Source organism: Ramularia collo-cygni (assembly GCF_900074925.1).
Source record: "Ramularia collo-cygni strain URUG2 genome assembly, contig: RCC_scaffold08, whole genome shotgun sequence".
NCBI lineage: Eukaryota > Fungi > Ascomycota > Dothideomycetes > Mycosphaerellales > Mycosphaerellaceae > Ramularia > Ramularia collo-cygni.
Genome location: NW_019716262.1, coordinates 302,937 through 330,549, shown reverse-complemented (window position 1 = coordinate 330,549; position 27,613 = coordinate 302,937). Strand labels below are relative to the sequence as shown.

General features: G+C 52.4%; 11 protein-coding genes; 5 read left to right on the top strand and 6 right to left on the bottom strand.

The window, feature by feature from the left end:
• Nucleotides 1-173: 173 nt before the first annotated feature.
• On the bottom strand, nt 174-3,365 carry RCC_05668 (uncharacterized protein; the record flags this gene model as incomplete). XM_023770934.1 has 5 exons in its annotated part: nt 174-1,369; nt 1,427-1,805; nt 1,852-2,367; nt 2,433-2,838; nt 2,938-3,365. 5 exons carry the CDS (start codon nt 3,363-3,365, stop codon nt 174-176), a joined length of 2,925 nt encoding a protein of 974 aa, XP_023626702.1.
• Nucleotides 3,366-3,726: 361 nt separating this feature from the next.
• RCC_05667 (uncharacterized protein) lies at nt 3,727-4,912 on the bottom strand (the record flags this gene model as incomplete). XM_023770933.1 has 3 exons in its annotated part: nt 3,727-4,039; nt 4,088-4,363; nt 4,431-4,912. 3 exons carry the CDS (start codon nt 4,910-4,912, stop codon nt 3,727-3,729), a joined length of 1,071 nt encoding a protein of 356 aa, XP_023626701.1.
• A 678-nt stretch (nt 4,913-5,590) lies between these two features.
• RCC_05666 (uncharacterized protein) lies at nt 5,591-7,544 on the bottom strand (the record flags this gene model as incomplete). XM_023770932.1 has 2 exons in its annotated part: nt 5,591-7,102; nt 7,155-7,544. The coding sequence occupies 2 exons, from the start codon at nt 7,542-7,544 to the stop codon at nt 5,591-5,593; spliced, it is 1,902 nt and encodes a 633-aa protein (XP_023626700.1).
• A 291-nt stretch (nt 7,545-7,835) lies between these two features.
• On the top strand, nt 7,836-9,508 carry RCC_05665 (related to NADPH-adrenodoxin reductase Arh1; the record flags this gene model as incomplete). XM_023770931.1 has 2 exons in its annotated part: nt 7,836-8,129; nt 8,210-9,508. The coding sequence occupies 2 exons, from the start codon at nt 7,836-7,838 to the stop codon at nt 9,506-9,508; spliced, it is 1,593 nt and encodes a 530-aa protein (XP_023626699.1).
• A 1,247-nt stretch (nt 9,509-10,755) lies between these two features.
• Nucleotides 10,756-13,319, top strand: RCC_05664 (related to KRE6 Glucan synthase subunit; the record flags this gene model as incomplete). XM_023770930.1 has 3 exons in its annotated part: nt 10,756-12,169; nt 12,223-13,117; nt 13,196-13,319. The coding sequence occupies 3 exons, from the start codon at nt 10,756-10,758 to the stop codon at nt 13,317-13,319; spliced, it is 2,433 nt and encodes an 810-aa protein (XP_023626698.1).
• Nucleotides 13,320-13,893: 574 nt separating this feature from the next.
• Nucleotides 13,894-14,878, top strand: RCC_05663 (related to ubiE/COQ5 methyltransferase; the record flags this gene model as incomplete). XM_023770929.1 has 3 exons in its annotated part: nt 13,894-14,669; nt 14,719-14,789; nt 14,850-14,878. The coding sequence occupies 3 exons, from the start codon at nt 13,894-13,896 to the stop codon at nt 14,876-14,878; spliced, it is 876 nt and encodes a 291-aa protein (XP_023626697.1).
• Nucleotides 14,879-15,126: 248 nt separating this feature from the next.
• RCC_05662 (uncharacterized protein) lies at nt 15,127-15,450 on the top strand (the record flags this gene model as incomplete). Its single annotated transcript, XM_023770928.1, has 1 exon — nt 15,127-15,450. One exon carries the CDS (start codon nt 15,127-15,129, stop codon nt 15,448-15,450), a length of 324 nt encoding a protein of 107 aa, XP_023626696.1.
• Nucleotides 15,451-16,031: 581 nt separating this feature from the next.
• Nucleotides 16,032-16,350, top strand: RCC_05661 (uncharacterized protein; the record flags this gene model as incomplete). XM_023770927.1 has 3 exons in its annotated part: nt 16,032-16,056; nt 16,144-16,265; nt 16,333-16,350. 3 exons carry the CDS (start codon nt 16,032-16,034, stop codon nt 16,348-16,350), a joined length of 165 nt encoding a protein of 54 aa, XP_023626695.1.
• Nucleotides 16,351-16,612: 262 nt separating this feature from the next.
• RCC_05660 (uncharacterized protein) lies at nt 16,613-18,274 on the bottom strand (the record flags this gene model as incomplete). XM_023770926.1 has 4 exons in its annotated part: nt 16,613-16,920; nt 17,005-18,036; nt 18,088-18,169; nt 18,239-18,274. 4 exons carry the CDS (start codon nt 18,272-18,274, stop codon nt 16,613-16,615), a joined length of 1,458 nt encoding a protein of 485 aa, XP_023626694.1.
• A 937-nt stretch (nt 18,275-19,211) lies between these two features.
• RCC_05659 (related to SEC7, component of non-clathrin vesicle coat) lies at nt 19,212-25,262 on the bottom strand (the record flags this gene model as incomplete). Its single annotated transcript, XM_023770925.1, has 1 exon — nt 19,212-25,262. The coding sequence occupies one exon, from the start codon at nt 25,260-25,262 to the stop codon at nt 19,212-19,214; it is 6,051 nt and encodes a 2,016-aa protein (XP_023626693.1).
• Nucleotides 25,263-25,992: 730 nt separating this feature from the next.
• RCC_05658 (related to NADPH2 dehydrogenase chain OYE2) lies at nt 25,993-27,241 on the bottom strand (the record flags this gene model as incomplete). XM_023770924.1 has 3 exons in its annotated part: nt 25,993-26,061; nt 26,108-26,248; nt 26,423-27,241. The coding sequence occupies 3 exons, from the start codon at nt 27,239-27,241 to the stop codon at nt 25,993-25,995; spliced, it is 1,029 nt and encodes a 342-aa protein (XP_023626692.1).
• Between the last annotated feature and the right edge of the window lie 372 nt (nt 27,242-27,613).

The window sequence follows — 27,613 nt, the reverse complement described above, 5'->3', positions numbered from 1 at the left end:
CGAGATTCATCGCTTCTGGTGAACTCATGATTGGTTCGAAGCCGTGAAATGTTGCGACCGTCACGCACAATCGTCGTGGTCAAGTGACGGGTTAATAAGCGAAAGTGTCGCATTGGTATCTAGGTACTGCCCAACACTTGGACAACTCGGGGCATTGCCCTACGCCACGTTCATCATCCTATCTTGAACTTGTCCCAAATGAATTGCCGAACCTGCTCGTTTCCCCCTTTGCCAACACCAGCCCCCAAGCTGACAACCTTCAAGCCGTCCAAACGTCTGGCTCTCGACAGTGCAACATACTCTTGGCCCTCCTCAAAGCTGCTRCCAAGGTCTACAATCACTTTGTTTATTGTCATTCCTTGCGACTTATGGATAGTCATTGCCCACGCCGCGGTCAGAGGGATTTGAGTCCTCGCAAGCAAGGTGTACGGTTTCTCGTCTCCAAGTTCGTTCACTTGGCAGTCCGCGAAGATCGTTCTCGTAATACCGTTGTCGAACTCGACAATGGGCCAGTGCTTGGAGGGATTGCACGGTCGTTCTAGAAAATGGCGTATCTGACCTTCTCTAAGAAGTGCATGCTCCCCTCGCAGCTCGCCCATTACGATAGGTTCGGGCTCCATCGAGCTATCTCTGCCCCGTCTCTGGCTGGATGCGAAGCGTCCGGAGCTTGAGCGTCCTGGCTTTCGCTGGGAGGACACAGTTTTGCTGCCTTCAAAGACCGTAGCTTTCGGAAGCTTCGATGGATCGTATGGTTCGAACCCAACGATCCGACCCTGACTCCCGTTGACCAGGCCGGCAGTGATGTCGAGATTTACGAGAAGCACTACTAGCATTCCGATTTTGTATTCTACGCGGTTCTCCAATCGGTGTTCGCGAAGCGCCTCGAGCGAATCGTCAAAGCTGTTGCGGATTCCCTTGGACTGTAAATTCCTATGGACCTCGTTCCAAGCAAAGAAGTCGAGGCAGGTAAAGCCGTGTTTTGGGGTCGTAAGTCGATCGAACTCGGTATCATTGATACGTTTGACCTCCGCCCTCCGCGGGAACAGCTTCACGGCATTAGTCACATCGCACGGATGATTCAACAAAAGGGTACGGTCTTCGTGCGACAAGAACGTCCCCAATCTCAGCTTTTGTAAGATTTTGATAAAGACCTCATCTTTCTGGCGATGAATCTTCGAAAGATTGATGTGTTGGAAGTTGCATTCCTTCCAGACCGGGGACCGGAACGCCCACTTATCTTCGTCTCTGCTGTCGCCGTGCTGCGGACATCGATAAACAACCTTTCCGGCCACGACGCGCTGTGTCTGCTCTTTGCCACAGTGTATGCAGAATTGGAATGGTTTGACAGGAGGAAGCTGGCAAAAATCCCCTGATGGTGAACGTTAGCTCGTTGGACAAGCCGGCTATCATCGAAGGGTCAACTCACCCGTGACGACCAATTGCACTCCACCGAAGGCCTTGGTACTGCCGCGGGCCTCCTTCATGACRGCGTCTAGGCGTCGAAGCAGATGATTTTCAACCATGCTAATCTCGTCAATAACTAGGACATCTGTGTCGTTGAACCGACGTCGAACGAATCTCCCATGTGCTGCTTTGATGAGATCACTCAGCGGCTGCTTCATATGCGAGGGTGTCCAGCCAGCATATGTCCATGTGGTTGATCCATTAATATCGAGCGCTGCCTTGCCAGTGGGTGCAACAATCCTCACGCACTTTCCAAGGTCGCGGAGCTTGGGAACAAATGATTTCAGGACCGTCGACTTTCCGCAGCCAGCGGAGCCCGTGTAGAATACATTCTTGCCGGCCTACAGACATTAGCGGAGATCAGTGTACGCTCTGAGGATAGCTTACCAGGATGAGGTCTACAACTTTTTGCTGCTCTGCGCACAGAACTGGCTCGACGCTTGTAGGCACAGACGCTGGCATCTGCACCTGCTGGATCGGGGGACTCGAGGTCAAGTCCACAACACCGCATGTTGACATCGGTGCGGCAGTTGACAACGTCGGCGTGGGAGCGAGTTTCCGGATGGCGTGAGATCCATTTTCACTCTTCATTATTGGCAAAGTGGCTCTCGGCGGTAGATTTCGAACATCTTGGGAGCTTCGTGGAGGCTTGAACGGATCCTCAGCCAGTGAGACGGCAAAGGTAGGAGGCGGCCCTTTCATGTCCCGGGTGGGCGTATTGATGTTTGGCTTCGCAGTGACATGAGGGGCGTTCTTGAGATTCATTTTTACCTTCTTAAGAGGCACAATGTCATCTTCGTGAGCGGTGCGGGCACGGATGGCAGCAATCTTCGATTGTAAAGCCTCGAGTTGCCCTTGTAGCTCCTGTTCGTCTTCGGAAGCATCGCCATCTGATGGCACAATCTAAGAGCGGGCACCTCGTTGTCAATGGCACGTCCAAAATCGAGGGAGATGAACGGTAAATGTACCTCGGGGTTTACGATCCGCTTTGGGCTTACTCGCTTTCGTTTGGGGTGTTGCGGCTCATTTCGAATGGCTTCATTTGCAGGGACTGACTGCAGCGGTGCTCGAGGCGACGAGTGCAATCTTGCAGGCATTGCAGCCGGGAGCTGTGTTGTTTTGGGAACCTGCGATGCGGGGGTTTGTGTCGGCACGTCTGTTCTTCGACTATCCATTAAGCTTATGGACCTAAGCTCATTGACGTGCCGATTGAATGATTCGATCTGCTCAGAGGCTGCATTTGCGACGGAGACGGCGCGTAAAGCTGGCCGAGCAGGCACTTGCGCTGCACTGGCTGGCAGTTGCGGTTGCAGCAAGACTGTAAGCTCTGATTCGACGAGCTTCAGGTACTGGATCTGGCTGTAGTTTATCTGCCTACAAATAAACACCATTAGTCTTAGCGGCACCATTATACAATCGAGTGGGCCATGCCGTTCGACGACTGCAGCTCAGCGGTATGGGAATTGTGCCTACATGCGATGAACGATGGCTTGGAAGKCAGCGTCGTTGTTCACGTTGTTGAAAGCATTCGTGGCCCGTACAACGCGATCATCCTGGGCGTACATGGTCTCTCGTATGCGAAGATCGGCCCGGATCCAGAGTATCTGCTGTCCAAAACCGAGACCCGAATACTTTTGCATCAACTCAACGCCCTTCTGTGTCAAGCTCGCAAAAGCCGGACCGAGAGCACCGCACGCATTTCCCAGCTGGGATATCATGGCACTGCAAACAGGCGGCGAGATCTCTGAGCGTGTGAACAATGCATGTATTTGACCGACGTCTTGACTGGAGACTCTGGCCAATGCATCTTCGGCAATAGCGTCTTCAATTCCGGCTTTGAGATACCCGATGGCAACTGTCATGTCCGGCATATGGCCCATTGGGCGAGGCATTCTGCTCATAGACGTTCGCTTCGTTCCGGAATCATGGGGTCGGGTGCCGTCTTGGAAGTTCAGATTCGTTGTCAGGTTGATGGTCAAGATGGAGACGCGACGCGCCGCGCTAGAGAGTTTAATTGGCGCCAAGGCAAGGTCTCGCTGAAGTCACTCACAAACATATCGGAGCTATGTTGGTTATGCGCCCATGGTTCAAAGAAATAAAGGCACCAGGCCCTATTGATTATCTAACGCTAATCTCAAAAGAATGCCCATCTTGGAGCACATCGCCATTCTAGAATGGCTAATATTATACAGTAGTGAGAGCGTGGCCGTCATTCGTTAGTGGGTCGTTAAACAATCGCGATGAAACTCCTGCTCGACTCCCCTAATACTCCAGTCGCAGCTTTTCCACAACCCTCAAGACACTTATGCTAAAACAAAGCAGCCATGCAACGAGTGATATTATCAGTACGCCGGAAAGAGCTCTTTGCTTGCGGCAAATGTTGGGGTTGTTTGGACATGTGCGTGGTATCTGGAGGTAGATGTCGCCCACCTCTTGATATCCTTCAACGAAACAGGCCCAACTTTCGTCTAGCAGCGCACTAAATGCCAGAGAGAGATTACTGGCGGAGAAAACGATGAAGTATAGATCGCAGAGGAGAAGCATCGTCTTTGCGGCGACAGATCGCAGGCCGAGTCTAGTGCATGTCAGTCCATGAAGATGTGATATTGTACAGAGGACTCACGGTTTGCTTAAATATTCGTCCCAAGTAACATAGCCCACGTAAGGAATGGCAATGGCGCTGACGATTATGCCCATATAAGTAGAAGCTCGTGGCGCGCACTGATTGCTGGGACTTGGATCGGTGTTGACTGCGTGTACAGACTGGAGAATGGTTGATGATACGCCGAGAGCAGCACACGAGAATGCCAACACGGTCAGTCGGAATACCAGAGGGACAAATGCGTTTTTCAAGAGAAGTCTCTGTGGAACCGTCAGTCTTTCGATCGCAGAAAGTTCCCTCCAACATCGTTGTACTCACCCAAAAGAGTTTCACCGTACGCTCCTGTCTMTCAGGACTGATGAACCATTTCCCTCCCAGCATGATGCCCTTGAGACCTCCCAACCTCCTAGTCCCCTCGGGACTGATCTCGTCTTCTGGTTCCCATACTCGGCTGGATATAGGCACATTCTGTTCCATCCACTGCGGACTTCGGATGATGCGCACTTCGCGCTGCTCATGCAAAGCCGGCGAAGATTGCATAAAGGGTATCCATCGTGCTTGGTGTTGCTCTATGGGCGCAGATAGCAGGCCGGGTTCCGCAGAGCGATATTGGTCCAACCTCTTCCCAGGCTTGAGATTGGACGACGGCGGCTTGTAGTGGCGCGAGTTGGGGACCACAGGCGCGGGTGGCAGAAAGAGCGGCGCTTGCTCCTCGCCATCATTCACATGAACCCACGGGGGTATTGATTCGGGAAGGTGAGGATCGTATTCCTGGTCTTCCAGGTCGACGGCGGCGGGTGTTGTCGACGGCAGTAGTAGATGTCGTTGCTGTTGCATTTCCGGCATCATGCCCTTCCTTACGCCACAACACACCACGCGCCGTGATGCGCCGTGGAAAGTTACGCGCGGGCAAAATGGGGTGTACGTGTGAAGGATGTCTAGTGTCGTGAGGACCAGAGCCAGGATGCTGGTCTCTCAATCAAACCAGCTCCAAGCCACCCCCATTTTAGCTTTGGAATCGCTACCAGGTTATTGCGCTGCAAGGTTGGCAGTGATGTAACGCAATTTCGTCACAAGTATTCGATAAAATGTACGTATGGGACAGTGTGCGACTGAGATAATCGAGCATTCTAGACTCCTATGTGTTGCTTCTGTCTGTCTCTGATAGAGCCTGTGTACATGTATTTACCGCATCGCCTTTTGTTGACAAGAGACGGCGTTGGGCGGAGATTGATCGCAGTGGAGCAGCCACGTGCGGTTCGCGGCATCAAACTCTACCACGGTATCCGTGCTGCAGTGTAAGGTACATGTAGATTGAATGTCGGGTAGGACTGAACTCGTTCCCACACGTCGTTAAATATTTCCGACAGTTTACTACTGTGCGTCGCTAGTATCAGTTGTACCTTATGCTCGAATCGCTCAACACTTTACAACATCAGTCCAACTCTTCGCTTCGACGATGCCCGCTACAAAAGGTGCTGTCTTCCCGAACCCTGCAATATGCTATGTATACTGTTTTGAACATCACCATTGACTCCTTCCTTCCTCGGCGACCTTGCCGCTGACCTCGCGACGACTCATCCCGTACCCCTTCTCTTGAGCAAAATGACCTGCGTCAGCAATGTCAACTCCGCTCCGGCTGATGACTCGGCTACTATTCTTCTGGGGGCTCGGGGTGCGCGACGACACGGGGGTGGGAACTCCCCATGCATTCGTCCCTGGAAGAGGCCGGTTCGGCGCAGGCCTTGCGGCACCTTGCYCGACAGCTCCACGGACTCCTCTTGTCGCGGATGCGAGATCTCCATAGTGCCTGCCTCGAGGGGCTCCGTTCATCAGCCTGCCTGATGCAAGACTTGGCGCACTTTCTGAGTAGACTGACGAGGCTGCAGTCGCGTGGGAGGCGACGGTCATCGTGCGTGCAACACCTGTCTCGATGGGCTCATACTGGCCCTGCTGCTTGCCATTGAACTGCTTAGGATGCTGCTCGTCTGGGTCCGGATACTCATCATGAGGGGGAGGAGTAGGTGGGTTCATTTTCAGTGGTCTGAGAGCCTTTGGTTGGAATGAGTCGTATCGCGTAAGATCCAGATCCACATTCGGAAGCGTCGGCTCAGTCTGGTGCTGAGGAACGCCTCTAGACGTTCCGAGATCTGATGGCTCTTCATCCATGACATACCAGTTGTCGTTTAGCAATCCGTTCTTCTGCTGTGGTTTGTTCGCTGCTTGAGAAGACACAACCGCGTGGCGGTCGGGGCTTCCCCGAATTGCATCATAACGAACGTTGGACGCGTATCTATCATCAACAACAGATCCCGCACGAGAGCGGTGCCCCGGCCCGACGTCCTGACGAGAACTGCGAGCTGAGCGCGGACCTTGATAGAAGTTGATTTGCTCGTACTGTGGTTGCTCTCTCCAGCTTGATCTCGGATTCTGCGGAGAATGGCTGTTGTCGGAGTCTCTTCTACTGTGACCGAACGGTACGACTCTTGCCTCGGATCCCTTTTTGTTTGCAAGGTATGAATCACCTCCGGAGAGTGTGCTTCCGCTAAGGTAGCCCATCTTCTTCTCCGTAAAGTCTTCACTGGATAGTGAGGATATTGTCATTTCGGAATTCTTGTGCTTGTGCTTCATCGACGATCTTGAGCGACGGCTGCTACCAGTAAGATTGTTCTCCAGAGGGTTCATATCTGGAGGGAGTCGAGCGATCTTCCGGAACATGTGGATCAAGTACAAATCCAAACCAATGCTGATCAGGTGCAGCGCTCCAACGGCTATGCTCGCATAGAATGTGACATGGATGATGGTAGTTGTGGCGAATTCGGTCTTGAAGAAACTTGTCCAGCGATTGTCTTCGCCCTCTTGTGGAATCCAGTTCTGATTCGCATATAAGCAGATGAGAACATAGAATGGGACGAGACTGGTGTCTGTGAACAGAGCGAAGAAATGGTAGCTGGCGCTAGTTCCAGGAGTTCGTCCCTTCGCTGGGCGGATGAGATGATAGATGGCGTACATCGTGATAAGCGAGTCCCATGCGGGCTGTGAAGAGGACATGTCAGAAGATGCAACATATGGTTTCGAGGATACTTACAGCAATGCGAATCATATACCCTGGTGCGTCGCTCCTCATTTTCAAGCAGATAACACAGACGAGGATACCTAATGCTCCTACTTCCTCCACTACCCGTAGCGCAAGCTGAACCCATCTTGTCCACACAATGTGCGTTTTAGCGCGGGCAGGCAAAGGTTTGTGGTCGACTGTCTGTGCCGGGACAATCATGTAGCTGTCCGGATGCGCGTTGAAATCGATAAGAGGTGATCCTTCCTGCTGCGATCTGCGCTTGTTACGCTCAGCGCGTTCAGCAAATGCCGCATAATGGGCCTCTGTAGCAGCCCGAGGATTGAAGTTGGAGTATGGGTAGACGACGGAGTTGCGGCCAGTAGACGGATCGTAAATGAAAGGCTGATCCGAAGCCCCCATCATGAAGGAAGCAGTGACTGGGTATGACCACAAGACCGGAATACACAATGGCAAGTAAAGTGAAWGACGCTTGACTTAAAGCACAGGAATGTGATGTGGTGTGGTGTGATGCAAATGCGATTCTGACTGCATGAGCCGGCCAGCCAGATCTTTGATCGCGGGGATTTGTTGATCTGAGATAACTTTGGGGTCACTGCAGCAACAGGGCAAAGAGCGATGACGATCGTTCCTGACTCGGATCTCCCTCCGCATCTACCTAGCTTCAAGCTTTCTCCAACACCACCACAAGAGATGCACGCGAGGTCTGCGACGGCGTACATCTGTCAGAGCTGCCGCCATGCTCGCAGCCATGTGGCCCTCCAGAGACGACAGTGTGTCTCCCAAGCTCGACCTCAAAGTCGAGCGTACAGCACACGACCGCGACCACTGCACCTTGCCATTATTGGTTCGGGACCTGCGGGCTTCTACTCGGCCTACAGACTGCTGAAAAGCTTGCCCAATGCTCGAGTGGACATGTACGAAGGTCTGCCCTCACCATACGGGCTGGTGCGCTTCGGAATCGCGCCAGATCACCCCGAAGCCAAAGTACGACCTCGCCACTGCAAGCCAAACAACCACTTCCGCGGATAAGTTGCGTGATGGCTGATCTGTCTATTGCCCCGTAGAAATGCTCCGAAACATTGGTAGACGTCGCAAAATTCCCGGGATTCAATTACATCGGCAACGTGCCTGTTGGAGACGAGCCCTCCTCTCTCCCACTTGCTGAAATAGCGCCACACTACGATGCTATGCTCTTTGCATATGGCGCTTCAAAAGATAAGAGGCTTGGGATACCTGGCGAGGATTTGAAAGGTGTGCACTCCGCACGGGCTTTCGTAGGATGGTACAACGGGCTGCCAGAGTACGCGGATCTCAATCCAGATCTGACCTCGGGTGAGACCGCCATTGTCATTGGACAGGGAAATGTCGCCTWGGACGTGACTCGAATACTGCTTGCACCACTTGAAGAACTGCGGAAGACGGACATATCCGAGCATGCTGTCGAAGCGCTCAGCAAGAGTAAGGTCCGCGATCTAAAGATTGTAGGACGGCGTGGTCCCCTGCAAGCTCCATACACAATCAAGGAGCTGAGGGAACTATTGAAGATGCCGGGACTTGGGTTTGCACCACCACCCGAAGGATGGGAGAGCTTGGTTCAAGTTCCCCGCAAGAAGCTTCCGCGCCAACTGAAACGGATCATGGAACTGCTTGAGAAGGGCAGCATGACGCCTTTGGAGCAAGCCGACAGAGCGTGGCAGCTAGGGTTTCTCAGATCTCCGCTAGAGTTTCTATCGACCAATGGAACCGACCTTGCGGCCGTTGGCTTTGAGCAGATGGAGTATGTTGACAATCTAGCCTCGATCCTGAAAGGTGAGCCGCAAGCCGACCTCAACATTCTACGCAGCGCGCAAGTGAGAAGGACTGGCACTAAGAGCATGATTACGGGATCTCTCGCTTTCCGTTCTATCGGCTACGGATCCGAGGCACTTGCTGGCTTCGAAGAGCTCGGCATACCGTTCGATTCCAGAGCAGGAATAATACCCAACGATCATCTGGGTCGCGTGTTGGATCCTGCAAAAGGTCCGGGAGAACYGACAGCTGCGCACGTTCCTGGCATGTACTGTGCAGGTTGGGTCAAACGTGGTCCAACTGGCGTTATTGCATCTACCTTGGACGATGCGTTCACCACCGCGGATGCTATCGTCAATGATTGGCAAACTGGAGTCAAGTTCCACGGGGACGTAGGTGTTGAAAAGAGCGGCTGGGACGCAGTGAAGGTAGCAGCTCAGAAAAGGGGCATTCGCAGTATTAGTTGGCAGGACTGGGAGAAGATCGATGCAGAAGAGGTGCGTCGTGGAAAGGAGAAGGGGAAAGAGAGGGAGAAGTGTAGAACGGTGGAGGCCATGTTAGAGATTCTGGATTGACGGGTGTGTAAATTTGTATATTTGACGTTAATGTGCATCTCTCGATCGAAAATTGCAGTTGCCAGCGAGGCCGTCAATCAGATGCCAACTTCATTTTGACGTTTTGATATCAGGCTCCCGATAATCAAGGTTCATAGCAGACTGGGTTCCTTTGCTAAAGAGAGATTTGTGGAAGAGAGACTATTATGGTGCGATAACTGTTCAAACACTTTAAAGCCGATGTTATTATGTACAACGCACTTGCTAGCGGTATATAAACAGATGTGTGAATGTTGAGGCCTCAGGTTGAAGTGTTCCTAGCGGATCTCCGTGGCCAATGAGATCTCAACTGGAAGGGCGCCAACCTCGAACTACAAGACGTGCCCTTTCCACTCCTCCACACAACGGCAACCAGCAGTCAATGGTGCTTGTTCCTCAAAGACTTCGAAAGCTGGACCGTAAAATCTAGTGTCGTTCGTCATGACAGCCGTGCAGCAGAAGGTCAGCCACAGACGCGTTCGATATTGGCTCATGGACGTTGCAGGCCTGAAAAGACCATGGATGTCATGGAACTGCTTCTCAGGKGAATGCTGCAGGTACCTCGCTCACTTGACCTCGCTACATGTTTAACGTCTCACTGCGTCGACATGATCCTGGGCCGGGATGAGAGCGCAAGCCGTCGACATGTGCCACCTTCTACCAAAAAACAGCGACGGAAAGGACACAACCACAAATGACATTACAGGGCGAGAGCGAGGGGATTGGACCGCCAGGGCGCGATCCGGCCGGTGGGACGAGAAGATAGAATGGCGGCGTCGCACGGCATATTGAGTATGCAGCTCGGGGTCGTGTGCCTCTCTCTCTCTCTTCAAGCGTCCGCATTGCTGCAAAGCTAGGTACAGGTATCATGTGTTGAGCAAACCCAAGGTAGCGAGTAAATGTAAGTAAGCCATCCATCTTTCCTATGTCAACTCTATAAGAGGCAGCCAGTCACTGGGGTCGATTTGACATTTGCGGCTGTTCGCGGCCGCCGCTGAATGGCACACTCTTTTCAACACCGCGCTTTACAAATTCGCATTTACGCTCTCTAGCCGGCAACTGCCTGTTCGTCAAACTTCACCTTCTGCGAAACCCGCTGCACTTGCATCTGCACCTGYCCCGCCTGCCACTCCCTCCTGCGCCCTCGCCATGCCACGCGGGTAGCACCTCGACCAACACTTCCTCGACAATACCGCATGGTCCTCCGCGAGCCGTGGACCATCACCGACATGGCTCCATCGTCGACGTCGCAGCGACCCAACAGAAATGCACTACGGCCGACTCTGCGCGCGCCATCGCGTCTCGACGGCGCCGATGGAGATGGACGTCATGCTCAGCAGGCGGGACGCTCTTCAACCCATTTGAACGCCCAGGCATCGGCGCATTTTCTCCGAGAATCCTCTCGTTCTAGCTCTCGAGAGACTCGAAATGCGCGGCCAAACGTTCCAGCCCCAGCCGCAATGCCTCTCGCTGCACCACAGCGAATACAATGCAATATTCCGCCACACGCTCCTCCCGTCTCATCCCCGCTGAACCCAGCATCCTCGGACTCGAGCAGCGGCCGCAAAGACAGCGACGCCAGCGCTGAGGCATCGAATCGGGCATCCAGTCCTCGGCGTCCTGCCGGTGGCGATGGCACGACTAGCACGTCCGGGGAGCAGACAGTTTCCGATCGCTCTTTCTTGGCATTACCAGACGCATCCTCTCAACTGGACTCGAGCTCAAGTCTCACCAGACTCCACACGCCTAGGTCGGTGCGGGATCTTGGATCAGACTACACTCGTTACTTTAATCCATTCGCTACGAACAATAATTCTCAGCAAGACTTATCGGCGCCAGATGGTCCACCCGGCCAAACCGGAGCGACAACGGACCTTTCGAAGCGCTTGTCCAATCCCTTCAAGGATGACAAGCGCTCCAGCTTGTATGAGTCGACTGAAGACATCTCAGCTCCGCGCCCGTCAATACTAAGGCGGCGGACAAGTCCCGATGAAGACGGGATCGCTGTCTGTGCAACGGCTCCTCCAACGAGAGTCGGGACTCCTGCCTTCATAAATGACGCCGATCCCGAGAAATCGCCCATCTTCTCCTACATGGACGACCGATTCGGCGCGCCCTGTGCTTTCCCACTTTACAACGATCAGCAAGAGGATGACGATGATATGCACATGCCGCGGTGGGATGACGACAAGACGTACAGGCCGAAGCTGAAGGATCGATTTTCAAAGGAGAATTTGATCAACACTGTAGGCATGATCTTCCTGACACTAGGCTTGGGAACCATCTTTGTTGCACTGCCCATCATCTCATTTACGGGCACAAATCTTATACCCAGCCCGTATGAGACGCCGGCCAATGAGACAGGCATGGGTGAGATAGCCGAACCGTGGGCACATGTAAACGACAATCTGTACCCGCTGCTGCAAAACGTCAGGACCGGGATCATTGACCCAGACACTCCCGCTTCGGCCATGACTCGTAAGGGCGTCGACGGAGACAACCTGAAGCTAGTTTTCAGTGATGAGTTCAACGAGAAGAACAGAACCTTCTATCCTGGAGATGATCCTTACTGGTTTGCGCCGGACATCTGGTATGGAGCCACGCAGGATTTGGAATGGTACGATCCTGACGCGGTCGATACTGGTAAGTCAATCAGCACCTTTCCTTGCTGTCGTTTTCATACTGATCAAGCACAGGTAATGGCACTCTACAGATCCAGCTTGAGGCTTTTCAAAACCACAACCTGCCATACCGCTCTGGCATGCTCAACTCCTGGAACCAGCTATGCTTCAAAGGTGGCGTTTTCGAGATTTCCATGAGTTTGCCGGGGCCCGCTGGAGTTCACGGCCTTTGGCCCGGTGCCTGGACAATGGGCAATCTTGGACGCCCAGGCTATACTTCCACAACAGACGGGGTGTGGCCCTACACATACGACGACTGCGATTCTGGCATCACACCCAATCAGTCGGCGACGGATGGAATGAGCTTCCTTCCAGGTCAGAAATTGTCGAGTTGTGCATGTAAGAATGAGGATCATCCTACCCCTGAGACTGGCCGTGGCGCACCTGAAATCGATATTGTCGAAGTCAGTGCAGACTGGGCGAACCGGGGCTTTAGTGTTGCAACACAGTCGTACCAGGTTGCGCCCTTTGACATCTTCTACTATCCAAACTACCAATACATGGAAACGCCCAACTACCAGTTCAGCTACGTCAACACTTATACTGGCGGACCATTCCAGCAGGCAGTTTCCACGACGACCATACTCAACAACGACTGGTACGATGGGAAGGCCTATCAGAAGTATTCGTTCGAATACACGCCTGGCGGTGGTAAGGACGCCGGCATTGCGTGGTTTGTAGGCGACGACGAGATGATGCGGTTCGATGGCCGCGCAATCGGTGAAAGCGGGAATGTGAAGCAACGCCTGGTCTCTGAAGAGCCAATGTCCATGATAATCAATCTCGGGTTATCTCACAGCTGGGTGGACATCAACTGGGAAAAGTTGAAGTTCCCAACCGTTCTGCGGGTCGACTATGTGCGATGGTATCAGCCAGACGGGCAGGAGATTGTGACATGCGATCCACCTGGGTAAGTTTTGACAGGCAGAGAGCGCTCTCTCAGCTTTCTGAAATCACACCATTTGCTAACTCCTGTCTCCCCCATTAGGTATGAGACGACAGAGTATATCAAGTCTCATCCGGCAGCGTACAACAATCCGAATCTGACGAGATGGCAAGATACAGGATACTCGTGGCCCAAGAATACGTTAATGCATGGGTGTTCGGCATGATGAGCGACGTCCACGTCTTGGAAAGACTCGAAAAGTATGGACCATTCTGGCAACGCGCAGTGCGTGGCATCGCTATGATTTGTCGTTTATTTGAGCATGGCGTGGTCTCCTCTTGATGACGGGACCGTCGTCGAGGCGAGAGTGGCACGATCTGTCTAAAATTACATGTGCTGAAAAGGTGGAATTCCCGCTGTGCTGATACCGTACATATGTAGTGAAGTGGAAAATAATGGACGAGAAATGGACATGAGATTGTGCAAACGTATTCATCTGACTTGAGCTCTTCTTTAGGTGATTGCATGCCCTTCCGTAGATCAGGTTTCCCTGTCTATACTGCGATGTCCATGCATCGCTTTATTAGTTGACGTCCGTAGCCAAGACATACTTATTTTCGGCATCGCCGATCTTATACGACCGACCATCCCTGTAATATAGCCCTGGGACCTCCTGTTCAGCGGAGCAACATCATCTCGGGCTCACCGCGGATGCCGCACAGAATAGAAATGGATGTTGCTTTCTTCGAGTCGGGCTTCTTCAGTGCGCAGAAGAAACAACGTCGCTTCCATGAGCTTCCATGGGTCAATTATGCATGGCGATGACGGCGTCGTCGAGAGACAAGGAGGAGCACAAAACACATGAGATGAAAGGCGATCGTCCGGTAACCTGCTTCACTGGCCATGCGACTCGGAGTACAGCGGTCCAATGCGCCTACATGATGCCCACCTTGACGCGCTTGATTGAGAAGAAGCCGACCCTCAAGATTCTGGATGTTGGATGTGGCGCAGGCGCGATTACCGTCGATCTTGCACTGGAAGCTCCTGAAGGCCAAGTCGTTGGAATTGATTTGTCCGGGGCAGTTTTGGAGACTRCAAAAGTGCACGCGCTATACCACGGCGTGGAAAGTGTTACTTTTCTCCAGGGCGATGTCCATAAGCTTCCTTTCGCGAATGGGACTTTTGATCTGGTGCATACCCATCAATCTATGGCTCACTTCACAGACCACAAAGCTGCCATCAAGGAGTTGCTCCGTGTCACAAGGAAGGGCGGCGTTGTGTGTATGCGGGAGGGCGATCTCAACACGGGAAAGTTTTGCTCGGATGCGCCATTGCTTGAGGAGTGCTTCAAGCTTATCATGGCAGTACAGAGATTGAATGGGGGTGATACGGATGCTGGCTCGAAACTCGTGGAGTGGATGGTTGAGGCTGGGGTGCCGGCACGCAGCATCACGGTCACTCAAAGTTCATGCAGTTATGATACGCCCGAGGAGCGAAGGGACTATGGAGGTCACTGGCCGGCGCGATGTACTTATGGGGTATTTGCGGATCTTGCAATGAAGCTGGGTACCACGAGGTAAGTTTTCGAGGCTTGTTGATATCAGCTTGATACTGACATGGGTTAGGGAGAGATTGGACGAATACGCGCTCGCTTGGAGGCATTGGATTGTCGGAGCTTATGGCCCATTTACAATGAGTAAGTACATTCTGCATTGCCATGCTAAGCGCTCTACTGATCTTGAGTTTTCCGAGTCAGATCATAATGAAGTCATAGTCAGGCTTTGATTTCTTCATTCGATGCCAGCCAACATTGAGGCCACGTCTTTGGCCGCTGCTTTACGCTGGGAAGGGCGGAAAGTCTACATGAGACACAGGCGCTCATTGGATCTTTCGGAGATCGTACGCTGGAGAAAGCCTTCGCTTACGCATAAGGTTGATATTCTGTGCTGTCAATTCCGGCTTAATCAGTCGAAGGATCTTGGAGCTCCCTCTTCCATCGACAATGCGACATCCCTCTCGCCTGTGTCCAGAGAATGGCTTTACGGATGGTAGCAGCTTTATGTGGAAAGGCGCAGCATCCGTTCCTCCGCTTCGATCACCTCACGTCCATCAGTCGCCAACACGATCCTACGGCCACCAGTCGTAACTACGAAACCACAAAACCAGCGGAAGACGCAATGACAAAAACCATGTCTGAAAGCCAAAGTGTCGTTATGCCCTATGACGGACTAAGAATCCTTCCAAGAATCAACCTCTTCGGGGCATATATCTCGGTAAAGTCGATTTCTGTCAAAGGTGTCGAAATAGGAGGTACTGAAGGATGTCTCTGTCGTTTCCAAGCGCACCAACCAAATTAAGCTTTTAGACGTCCTTCAGACATCCTTCGTAGAGCAAACGAATTGACGTTCAGCTCCAATTTGCAGTCCTCATTGGAYTACACACTAGCCAGTGTGACCACTGCTTTCTCAAGGACGGCGGACCATTTCAAACCAGTGCCTAGGGAACGCACTACAAATAACAACCACCTACCCGCTCCAATCTACATCACTCACAACATTCCAGCCCTAAATCCCACCCTCCTCCCAAAAATGCCCTCTCCAAAATCCCTAACAGCCCTCCTTTCCACGGCAGCTCTACTACCCAATATAGTAAAAAAATCCCATACAACCCCCACACAACCCCTCTCTCGACTCTAACACACCCTCCTCCTCCCAGGTCATCGCCGGAGGAGGAATCAACCTCAAAGACTCCGGCACCGCAGCGGGATGTACAGGCGGTAGTTAGTGCCTGCTGCATCCATCCCCTCCTGCACCATTTGACGTCGTCAATGTGAAATCCTGCGTTTCGGGACAAGTTTCCTGGTCGGCGACTTGCAAGCAAAACGCTGAGAATCCTACCTAGGGGCACGCGGGATGTTGAGGGTTGTGGAGGGTTTTGGATGAGTTGGCTTAAGGGACCGGATGGTGGGTATTATCGTATCGTGGACTTGGGGTTTAGCTGAACGATGATATATTGAGGATTTTGCTGACGGCTTTTTTTTTTTTGGTTAGGAAACCCTGTTATTGATGTTTATGAAAAGTCCACCTCGACTTATGATCGTTTCGGTATTGAGCAGTGCAAGTCACCTTCTGCTGGGGGGAAACAGTGCGCTCCTAGCGGTGGAGGGGGTTGTGTATGTTGGGACTTTTTTTGTGAATTTGATTTTGTGGATTGTGCTGATATTGTGTTTGTTCTACTAGATGGCCAAGCCGGTTTGAGTCCCCCTTGATATGAAATTATCTACCCGATTGGAGTTCTTTGATTGGACGGGTTCAATGATTGCGGCGTTGTAGGATCGCGTTAGAATATGTGAAAATGCAAGACTTGACTAGCTCATTGACCTTGATGATAAATTGTCTTTCCTTCTTTCGCATTACTCTCCGATACTGCTATGACTACATCTTAAATCCTTTTCTCCCGGTCTGAGCACGTCCCCTGTGATAGAAGCAGCCATCAGGAATAGACAGGGCAATAAGCTATTCAAAGTGCCAATCCAACCTCACTGTGGTTCGCACCATCATGCACCCATCTAATCGACCCGCGAGTTAGGTGCTCCATCTCGAGGAGTCCTCGTCCTGTCGAAGGTGCCGTGGAAGGTGGAGTCATGATCGAATCTGCAGTGATTGTGCGGTTATGGGCTGTCGACCATGGTGAGGAGGTGATTTCGGAGACGGCTGTGGATGATTCGGAGAGTGCACGTTGATGGTAAGGTTTGCATGAGTAGAATTCCTCGCGTGTACGCCTTGCTGGTTTTGAGGTACTTCCGATGATGTTGTTTAGCCAGCCGCCTGGCGAGATGTTAGTTGATGCTCACACGACTAAAAGCATACGATAGACGCAGCTCATGAATGGAGGGGCCTATGAACACTTACCGATCATTGAATGCGCCTTGCGTTCAGCAGGCTCTGGGGTGGCAATTCTCTCTGGCATTGCCGCGAAGGGCCTAGAAAGTCGCTTCTCCATCGGCAATACCGTGTCAGCCTCGAGGCCAGACTTTATTCCGCGTCTAGCTTCATGATCCATGTGATATGGCTTGGGGCGGGAGAAGGCGGAGCCAATATCATTAAGAGTTTCGGATCTGGCCCGGATCGACATTAAAGGTGCCACAGCAGAAACGTGCCCGTCGGAACTTCTTGACCGTGAGGAGTCTGACCTTTTCTCCTCCACAATGGTGTTGAGCTCCATGACTTCCTGCTCCACGTCAGGTTCCATGCTGTCCGAGGATGGCTTTCGCAGGCTGTTGCGTTTGCGATTGAGCCGCCCCCAGTCGATTGAAGAATGCGGCGATGAGGAGGAAGATGATGATAGCGATTCCAGAGCCTGGCGACGTAATGAACGTATTGAGCTCGATGAAGAGTAAGATGATAACGTAGGCCTCCTGGTTTGCCGCTCTCTACTGGCTTGCGGGATGTCACCGAGGTCCACGGTTGGTCCTCGCGTCCAAGATTGAGATTTTGGAGAATGGCGTGCATGATATGCAGATGAGGCGCTTGAGGTTTCCGTAGATGTTGGTATCTCTTTTGATTCAATATTGATGCCATGATCGATTCCACTTCTCAGAATCGAGTCTCTCAGAGTCACCGGTTCMAATTGAAGCGGAATGAGCGAGCGTCGCTGTGCTTCTGTGTATTCCAGCCGGCGGAAAGCGGTCGGTTGACCAATATTCAAGCGCTTGACATTGCTTTTCGAGGCCTTGTGACCCGCTGGTGCGAACGTGAGGCCCATTAAAGAGGCATCTCCAAAGTCAAGTGGCTTCAGAGTAGGTGGACGATCGGGAACTGATAGATTGTTGTGTCGATGTATGAAGCCAGCTTCATTTCCAACGAGTGTTGCAGAAGATACTGCGCTGGTATGTAATGGTTTGAGAGGTATCGGTTGCTCATGCCAGATGTCGTTGGGGGTGGCTGTCGACACGTCAGTATAGTCTGTAGAGTGTCCAAGGGATAGCCACCTACTTGCTGCTCGGTCTAGCCGCTTTGCAGTGAGTTCCTCGTCGCTATTAAACATTGTGCAGCTCAACAGAGCGGCCAGCCAGCCCTTGAAACACCGGTTGGTTAGTCATGTCTCGATTGATACCGTAAGGTCAGTCTGCTCTGCTGGTCTTACCCTGTAGCTTCCATCGCTGCCTACAAACAGGCCCATCGCCGCAGCACTAACGTCTCATCTTCTGCAGCTAAGCGACCAGGTCAAGGTAGGTGTACCAGCACGCGCGATGAAAGAAGGAAAGAACGATGGAGCAGCAGGTGGAAGAAAGATACCTAGCTCACTCACATTGCGAGGATCCGAGCGGCAGCACAGACTACCACTACTCACTCCTCCACCAGACAGACACCAGCGTCTGATTCTGGAACGAGCAAATCAAAGGAACAGATCAAAATGCCTCCCAGCAAGCAGGGCAGCAAGTTGTAGCGGGGCAGGCGAACTTCATCTGCTGATTGACAGCCAGGTGAAGTCAAGCTTTGTGGCGCATTGCTGCAAAGGGAATTGAWTGGATGGCGGCTTCAGAAGCTAAAATGTCCAGCGCGAGCGCTGCTGACCTTGAGTGGTTGATAAGCTATGTACTGTACATCATCGTGTGTAGCCCACCCTCTCACCGTTCACAAAGGTGCCTGCCAATGTGCGCAGGAACGCCCCGGATCCCGAATTGTGCAAATTGCCAGCTACCTTATCCCAGAGAACTGCGGTTCACTCKGAAACCGAAGGCAAATCCTACGCGTGCTGCTTGCCTTTCTTGCTTGCACGGGGGGCCTCTCATTGGCGGTTGTGACTTGATCTTCTAGATAAAGCGGTGCTGTGTGCGTACACATTGTTCAAGAACGTATGTTACATGTCGATCGCTTCGTATTTCGGTACCCAATCATTGTCCTTYTCATTCAGCACCCTGCTATCCTCAGCTTGGTGCTTTTCGCGCTTCCCAACCTGGAACGGCGATGCCACAGTCCCACCGCAACGGCCACGGAGCAGCCTCCGCGAGGACCAGAAGTGAAACAAGTGGAGGCTTTCGCAAGAGGAGAGATGGTAGGCTGCAGTGCCAGTATGCATTAGGTATCGTGTTACATGTTTGCGCAACGTGTCCCGATCATGTCCGTACACTTTTGCTGCTTCCTCTGCGGCCGAACACTGTCGTCCGTGGACTCGTCGGCGCAGCGGGCGCTACATCTGGCAGCTTGGTGATGCCCAGCTTGACTTCGCAAACTCTTTGCCACACGCTTTGCACAGCCCGCTGAAGATCCGCTCCCATGTCGCGGTTCATGAGTCCTACAGTCAAAGGTGCAAAAATCTCAATGTGTTTGCTGAACTCCGGGTCCGCAAAGGACGTGTAGCCTTCGAGGACATCAATGACCACTGGCCTCCACGTAATGATGTTTCGCTGCTGTGTTTCTTCATCCAGGCGTATGTACGAGGCAACAATGTCGCTGCACAATGGAATGAGCGCCGCTTCGGTTTCGGGCCGGCTGGCTGTTCGCTCGTCACTCTGATCGCCATACATCCGGAGTAGGATGAGTACATAGACGCTAGCGCTGCCGCTCTCCTGCTTCAGCAGATTTGGGGGCTGCTTCATAAAACCTTCCCTGAATAAGCGGGTACGCAGGTCCACGTCCTCATTGAACCGCTTCGCGAAGTGGTAAGACTTCTTCAGCAATGCCATGAGCCGTAGCAGAAGATGCGCTGGTATGGAAGCATATACTGCATCGTTGTTGAAGAGCTCCGATACCGTTTCAATCATGAGCAACTGGAGTACACACTTGGTTATGATGCTGTTGAAGTAGCGTCTTCTCGCGGCCGTAACGACGATCGGCGCTTGTTGCTTGGACGGACCAGCCGCAAAGTCCTCTAGCTCGGACGGCTTCCTCCTGGATGGAGAGGCTGGAGAGGCTGGTGAAGGGCTGCGCTCCTTCTCGCCGGAGAGCGACAATGAGCTCGAGGCCTCCGCATCCGGACCCCCGATTGACTGAGCTCCGTTCAAAGTGCCGTCAGAAGCATCAGACTTGCCGTTGATGTTCAAAGCATTGGCAGACATGATCGAGGCGCCATCATCGAGCGTCGAAGGCGTCTTGGGCGTGTCTGACGCACCGTTCGAGTATGAGCTCTCTTTGGTATACGACGCAGATGTTGCGGCTGAGAATAGCTCCTTCGCTTCCGTCCGGGCGAAGAGATCAACAAAGGCGCCTACAATCCTGTCCCAGTTGGCGGGAGTAAATTTCTTGACGTTCTGAAGGATCAGTTGCTGTAGGCAGTTGCTACCGATACGAGCCAATGTATCATTCTCCTGACAGATACAGAGTGCCAGCAAGTCCAGAAATCGGTCAAGCATATACTCCAAACTGTCAAAGAAGTGCGTGAACAGACTGATCATGTTCCGCAGGGCTTGTATGAGCGTAGTGGAGAGCCAGACAGACAGCTCTTCGTGGTTGGCAGCTTCGTGGTTGATCGCTTTGCGGTCTTTGAGCACCATGAATATTGGGTAGAGAAGCTGTCGCCAAAGAGTGTCCCAGAAGTCGCGAGGGAATTCTCCGCCAAAACGCGTGAGAGTATCGAAGAGATAATTGAGGGCCCGCGAGCGGACTTCAAGATCTTCGCCTGTCATGAGGACATCATGAAAGGCGAACAGCACTGGAAACCAAAACTGCTCTTCCTGTGTCTGACGGCTTGGCTGCTTCGGCAGTCCCTCGGCCTGCGGCGCATCCTTTGCACCAGCTGCCTTCTGGGACAAGGGGCACTCTGGAGTCCTAAGCATCTTCGGCACGGAAGACTTCAAGGTTTCTATTGCTTGTAGACTCTTCTTTTGGAATTTCATGTTTTTGCTGAACTCGGTCAAACACACCACAAGATCCGCAAAGGCGCCTTGCGAAATGACCACGCCGAATCGTTCGTGAAAGACTTGCGTTACGTTGTCAAAAGCAAGATTGACGATGCTCTCATAAGGTTCCCGGGCAGCTACAGTGAAGACACCGAACATGGTCTTCCAGCCAGACCGGATCATGTCTCCGCGCGCCTGTATCATCTGAATGAGACAGCGGAGGACCATGTCCTTGACAGCAACTTGCGAAGCGTTGCTCAAAATGAGCTCGAATGGTTTCAAGAAGTCTTTTTGAAACTTGAATCCGGGCAATTCCTCAATCTCCATGAAGCGCATGCTGAGCTGCCGCAAACTGTTGAGTGCGAAAAAGACAACATGTGTGTTGTTGTGGCAGCCAACTTCGATGAAATGTTGACCGAGAATCTGCCAGATGTTTGTCCATTCAAACCTCACACGCAGCATGTTGTAGCCGGAGATCTCAACGAGCTTTTGCAGACTGTACGTCCTCGGTGACTCGGAAAGCCCAGACGATTGGATCTCTTGCCAGCTGACCTGAGTCAAGGCTTTGACAAAATCAACGATTGCCTCTCCAGATAGGTTGGCAGTATTTGTAAAGATTCGATCGACCCCACGGATCATGTCTGCACTTCGTGACTCCTCGGCAATCTCAGCTTGAAATGGGCCATTGGTCCCGGTCCTTGCCGTTGGTCGTCTTTGCGTCTGGATGCTCTTGCGTCCATTGCCGTTGACTTGAGGATTCTGAGCGACACTCTGCGCTCTGAGCATATCAGGCACCGCTCCCTCTTCAACACCGCTAGATATCAGTTGGAATCTGTCAAGCTGTGATATGCATGTAAGGACATCACGCCAGCTTTCTTTCAGACGGTTACCCTCCGTGTATGCCACCTCGAGAAGGGCCCGAAGCGCTTCAATGTTCTTGGCCTTCATCTCCGATAAATTGTAAAGGTTTGTACTCTTGCCTAAGCTGGACACGAATGCCTGTCGAGGATCTGCGAGATCAAAGAGACAAGCAATGCGGATCGCCAACTTTTGCCCTTCCATGCAAAGACGAATTGTCTCAACATTCTGCGTATCCTGCGCAGCTCCAGAGAGTGCGGTCAAGAATCCCATCCAAGCGACTTCGAACATGGGACCGATGTGCTTTGTCGAGCTTGCGGTCAGGAATCTCGTCTTTCCGCCAGCTGCTGCGCCACCCGCCTTTTTCTGTGCTCGGAGCAAGTTCTTGAAAAGCTGCTCGGTGCGGTTGCTCATCTCCTCACTTGCTTGCGCGTAAGCCTCCTTTTGTAAGTCCCGTCCAACATTGGCAAGGGTATTGACCAGTCCTCCCGCTGCCTGCTGGGTTGTAATACCCATATTCGCAGCGTTCGCACGCTCAGTGTCCAGGACGATTTCGTTGTGTGCAATCTCGTCAAAGATACCCTGCAAGTACTCGTCTGGCAAGTTGGCGTTATCGTTGATGCCGCGATTATTCTTGATGAAGTCCTCGATGGTCATACGCTGCTTCACCTGCGCCGAATGTTGGTCGGTGTTCAACATGATGACACTGTATGCTAGCACATATGCCGTGTCTGCGTTCGCAAAGGCATTGGGATTTCCAGTGGTGTAGCGCTCGGYAAATTTCAACATCAATCGATCAATCTTCTGCGCCTCTCCAGGCAGACGGAATGATTGAAGGAATCTCCGCAGCGCATCTACAAACCGGGTCCGGGCAAAGTCCATCTGGTCGACGAAACTGTGCATGATTTTAATGTTTTCCTCGTCGCCCTCGCCTAAGAACTCTCCCAGAGACTTCTTGTTGACTGCTTCGTGCGTGAGGAAAAATCGTGCAATGTCTGTCGGGTCTGATGAGGGTATAAGTCCTTCTGATAGAAGCATTTTGATGCCCTTTTTGGGTTTGAAGTTGAACGTTCTGATGGCTTTGTTCAGCGCTGTTTTCCTCGCCTTGACCTTTTCGAGCTCGTCGGGATCATCTTCTGCAATGTGGGCTTCAACCCCGACATTTGGTGATGGAGGTGGCATGCCATCTATGGATGCGCCATTGGCACCGACATCCAATCTTGTATCGATGCTTTCTCTAATGTCATCAACCGAAAATCGTTCATCACCTAACGCGCTGGCAACTGTCTCCACCGGCGTTTGCTGACTCCAGTTGACCATACTTCGGAGACTCTCAACAAGACATTCCAGACTCTGCATCTTCATCGCGTATTCCTGCGGAAATCCAAAATCATTTTCGTGCGGTGTGACCATGTTGGCAGTCGCCAGGCTAGGTGGTAAGGTCCCCTTATCTCGCCAGTCGTTCATACTGCTGTTTTGCTTGGCTTGGTTCTCAAGGTAAGCCTGTTGCTGGATCGCAGTGACTGCGACAGGCTGGCTTGCTATCCGGCTGACATGTTCAATCAGTCGCTGATACATGTTGTCCAAGGCTTGACGATCACAGTCGTAATTGAGGTATATCTCCACCAAAATTTTGGCCTCTGCGCCAATTCGTCCTACGACATGCTGGATAATGTATGTCTTTTGCCATCCGGGAGCAGCTCTCTTGTCGAGAATAGCAAGATAGACTTCCTTTAGGAATACTTCAAGCTCGCGCTTGAGCTGAGAGCGCAGATGTTGCATCATCAACCAGAAAATCTCTGCAGAAACCTCAAAGACTTTGTTTATGCTGCTTGCGCCGTTCCTGCTCAAACTTAGACATAGATATTGCTTGATTGCCTGTGTAAAGCTTGTGGGATCACCACTGGTGGAACTCCGTATCGTAGCGTGTGGTGAAGTGAACACCGTGTGATGGTTGAACAATACCGAATGGACAATGTGCAAGCTCAACAGCTTCGATCGCATGCCCTGAGATTTGATGTCCACAGCATCCTCGACCCGCAGGCTTTTCGTCGACAACTTGCACATGGCTCGGAATATCAAGAAGGCGTCTTTCAGGTACACTTCGTCCTCCTCGTCCTCCTCGAACGTGACTTGATCACCTTCCCCTTGCACAGTTATTGATGGCACATCGGTCCCTGATGCGGTCCTGGGCTGCTTGGAACGTTTCGGCGCTCTCGTGACTGTTGTTGGAGCCGTGTCGGTGATCCTAGCATCGTCAAAGGATTTCCGGGTCTCAAAGGTCTGCAATGTCATTTTTGGACCGCCTTCCTTCTCGATCGGGTCATCAACCTCCACCGCAGATGGGGTTGCGGGTGCCGTGGATGACGCATCGTCCGAACTTGCATCTGCTGCGCCGTTCATGTTCAGATTCGCGGCGGATGCATCTCGCAGCGCCTTTGCGCCCAATCTTGTCTTGACCCGCTCGAAGACAGTCCCGACCATTTGGGTCAAAGTCCCCTGGGCAATCATCTGATTGGCGCCAGATTTGCTCAGGAGAAAGATGTTGTATGTCTGCCGCACGCTCTTCAGCAGGCCAGCACCGTGTACCACAATCTTGTCATTCAGGATGGCTGCCAACAAGCTCTTGATGATCTGCATTTGCACCTCGGCGGGTGTCGCCTCGCCTTGGAAGCAGTCGCATATTGTGTCAATTGCCCTCTCAATAAGCGGGGGTCTTTGCTGCTCTTGCGCCTCGCCTCCCTCGGGGACAACTGGGGCGGAGAAGTAGGAGTAGCTGATGAGTTTGCCTATGCAATCAAGTGCCGTGACCACCACCGCAACTGTCGATGCCTCCGTGGCCAGATTCAAGGGCTCAAATAGCACCTCCGGGTTGATCTGAGACGCATCACCCTGTGCGTTCCTGATGGAAGATAGGGCACGCTGGGTTGATTCCTGCAGCGGTTTCCTCTTCCGTGCGTCTTYGGAAGCTGCAATGCTCTCAAGCGCCGCCACAACAAAGACCATGCTGCTTCTCGTCGATCGCACGGAATTGCGCGTCGCTGTAGTCGCCGTCGTTGACTGCGAATCGGTGCGCTCGCGACCTGCCGTTGCCATGGACATTGCCGGTGTTCCTGGTCCAGATTCGGGCGCTGACGCTGGTGCAGGTGCTGGGGATGAATTTGCGGTCGACGGCTGTTCATTTCGTACTTGTCCTGCTTCTTCTACTCCTTCTCGTTCCTCGTTGTCAWCTGCCGGCGGCATTTCCTCTTGAACCTCGATGCTCAATTCGGCATTGTGGGAAGGTGTACCAGGTCTACCATCCTGCTCAGCCGAATTACCACTGTCCACCTCCACCTCCACCTCCTCGGTCTCGATTGGAGCTTCGCGACTGGATTCCACTTCGTCCGTTTCTCGTTCCGCCAGTGATTCTCCAGTTCGAGGTGAAGACATGTCCACCGGGGATGCCGCTGCCTGCTGCTCGTCGGCCATACCAGCACTTGGTGTAGCCACGAATCCAAAGCGTTGTACCCTCCAAGCCAATGCACTATTCCCAACTCATGGTTTCGTCCCCAGCAATTCGTTCAGTAATGGCCGGCGGGTTGATGCGGACTGCTTCAATCACATGTAACCACTATTGGAATGCGATCTCCACGTAGTCCCTTTCTTTGTTTAGCTCAACTCTACGAAGACTAGGTAAGATATGTACTTTGTCCGGAGCTCCCGCCGCCTCGGCGATCCACGTGTACATGAAACACACGACCCCCCTACTTGTACTTTTCCTTCTTACAACACTCACACCTACTACTTATCGAGTCTCGGGCTTCGCGCGATTGCTTGCGCTTGTGGATACAACCAGATGTCGCGTTAATCTCCAGTCTGCGCATGTTACCTATGACCAGCTGCTTTGTCCACGGACAGGCCTCGAGTCAACAACACGCGTCCATGACCACCCTCCACATGTCAGAAATGGCAACATCAGTTTCAGTTGACACGCCACTGTCAGGATACGGACAGTGGATGTGGTGAGGCCGGAACAAGTTTGTGCTCAAGGGAAGCTTCAACCTTGCTCGTGCATTTGCCAGTTCGAATTGGCATAGACTCTCTGCGATATCGATTGAATGGGCTACGATGATGCCAGGCCTACGTCGTACGAACTACCCATTCCCCACAGAGCAAGCGTTGGTCGACCCCAGCTTGCCCAGCTTCGCCGTAAAGCCTATCACTCTGCGAGAGGAGTCCCGTCTCTGATTTTCCGTACAAGATCTGGATTCGTGACAAACGCTCGTCCCTGCGACATGTTAGCAATGACCTCTGGAGTACAATGCTCATCATACAAAAGCAATCAGCACATCTTTATCTTTGTACTCTTCGTCAACGGCAGTGGCTGCAGATTGCGGACTGAAGCCACCAGCGAGTATGATTGGGCTGTGATTGCCCCATTGCTCAATAAACGGGTCGAGAGACTCGCCAGCTTCCTAATTTCGAGAGTCAGTATGCGTTGAGACACCGGCGTTCATTGGGATAGAAGGCTAAGCACTGCATGTTTCGAGAGCCTTCTCGCACGGGCAGTCATATACAATAGCACGAAGGGCTTTTATACGGACCAACACTGCAGTCCGTATATTCCCTGTCCCATCGGGTTGACTTACAACGTCGACCCGCCCGGCTATCCTAGACTCCACAAGATGGATATGCGCAATGTTAAGCGCCTTGAGGCCAGCTAGAAGGTCGCAGAACTGCGGGACCGCATCTTTCATCCCCATACTCTGGTAGGTACTGAATGGGGAGATCCTATAGCCGACGCGATCACTTCCAATAGCTGCACAAACGGCTGCAGTAACCTCTATGCCGAAGCGGGATCGTTTTCCAATGCTACCGCCCCAGCCGTCTGTACGCTGATTGACCACGTCTTGCGTGAATTGGTCGATCAAAGAGTTGTTACCGCCATGCAACTCTACACCATCGAAGCCTGCAACCTCAACTGCCACTTTCGCAGCCGTCGCATAGTCGCTGACATATGTCCAGATCTCTTCCTCGGTCATTGCCCGCGGCACGGGACCGCCTTCTTGTGCAACCGCAGAGCTGGAAACAACATCGCCCGTGCCATCTCTTGCTTTGATCTCGGGTTCGGCGCTTCGTCCCAAGGCCCAAAGCTGAAGGTAGATGTAACTCCCAGCGTCATGAACACTGTCCACGATCCTCTTCCATGAATTGATCTGTGCTTCGGTATAGATGCCCGCTCTGCATTCACTCGTCCCACCTGCTTGTGCTGACACAAATGTGGCTTCGCCGATAATGAGGGTTCCTGGCACACAAGCTCGTTTTCCGTAGTACTCTCTGGCAGAGTCGTCCAGGACGTTGTTCTCGTCGGCTAGGGTGCTACCAAGCGGGCCCATGACGATTCGCGAGGACAGCTTGTTGCGTCCAAGGCGTATGGGCTCAAAGAGCCTATGGTCCTTGAGAGACATGCTGGGCGTGTACAACGGGTTCGATTTGCGTCCTGGATATTTCCACGTAGGACGAAGAACTGCAGTGGGTTGCGAGTAGTAATAGAGACTTACTAGATAGTCACTCGCGTGCCTTCGTCAAAGCACGTTATGAAACTGTGTATGAGGCAATGCGGTTCGCCGGCTAGTATAATCTTACGCTAACATAGCATTGTTTACGACAATAGCCACCGGGAGCTGCAGCGAGCGTACAGGGAGAAATTCTCTTCGGGCCTGAAGCGAGATAATCGTGATATGTAGAAAGCAATGCCATGCGTGAACAGCGCTTGGATGGAGATGTCCCACGCTTCGAGCTGGATTAATAATATGGAAGTCCACTTTAGCCGGAGCTCG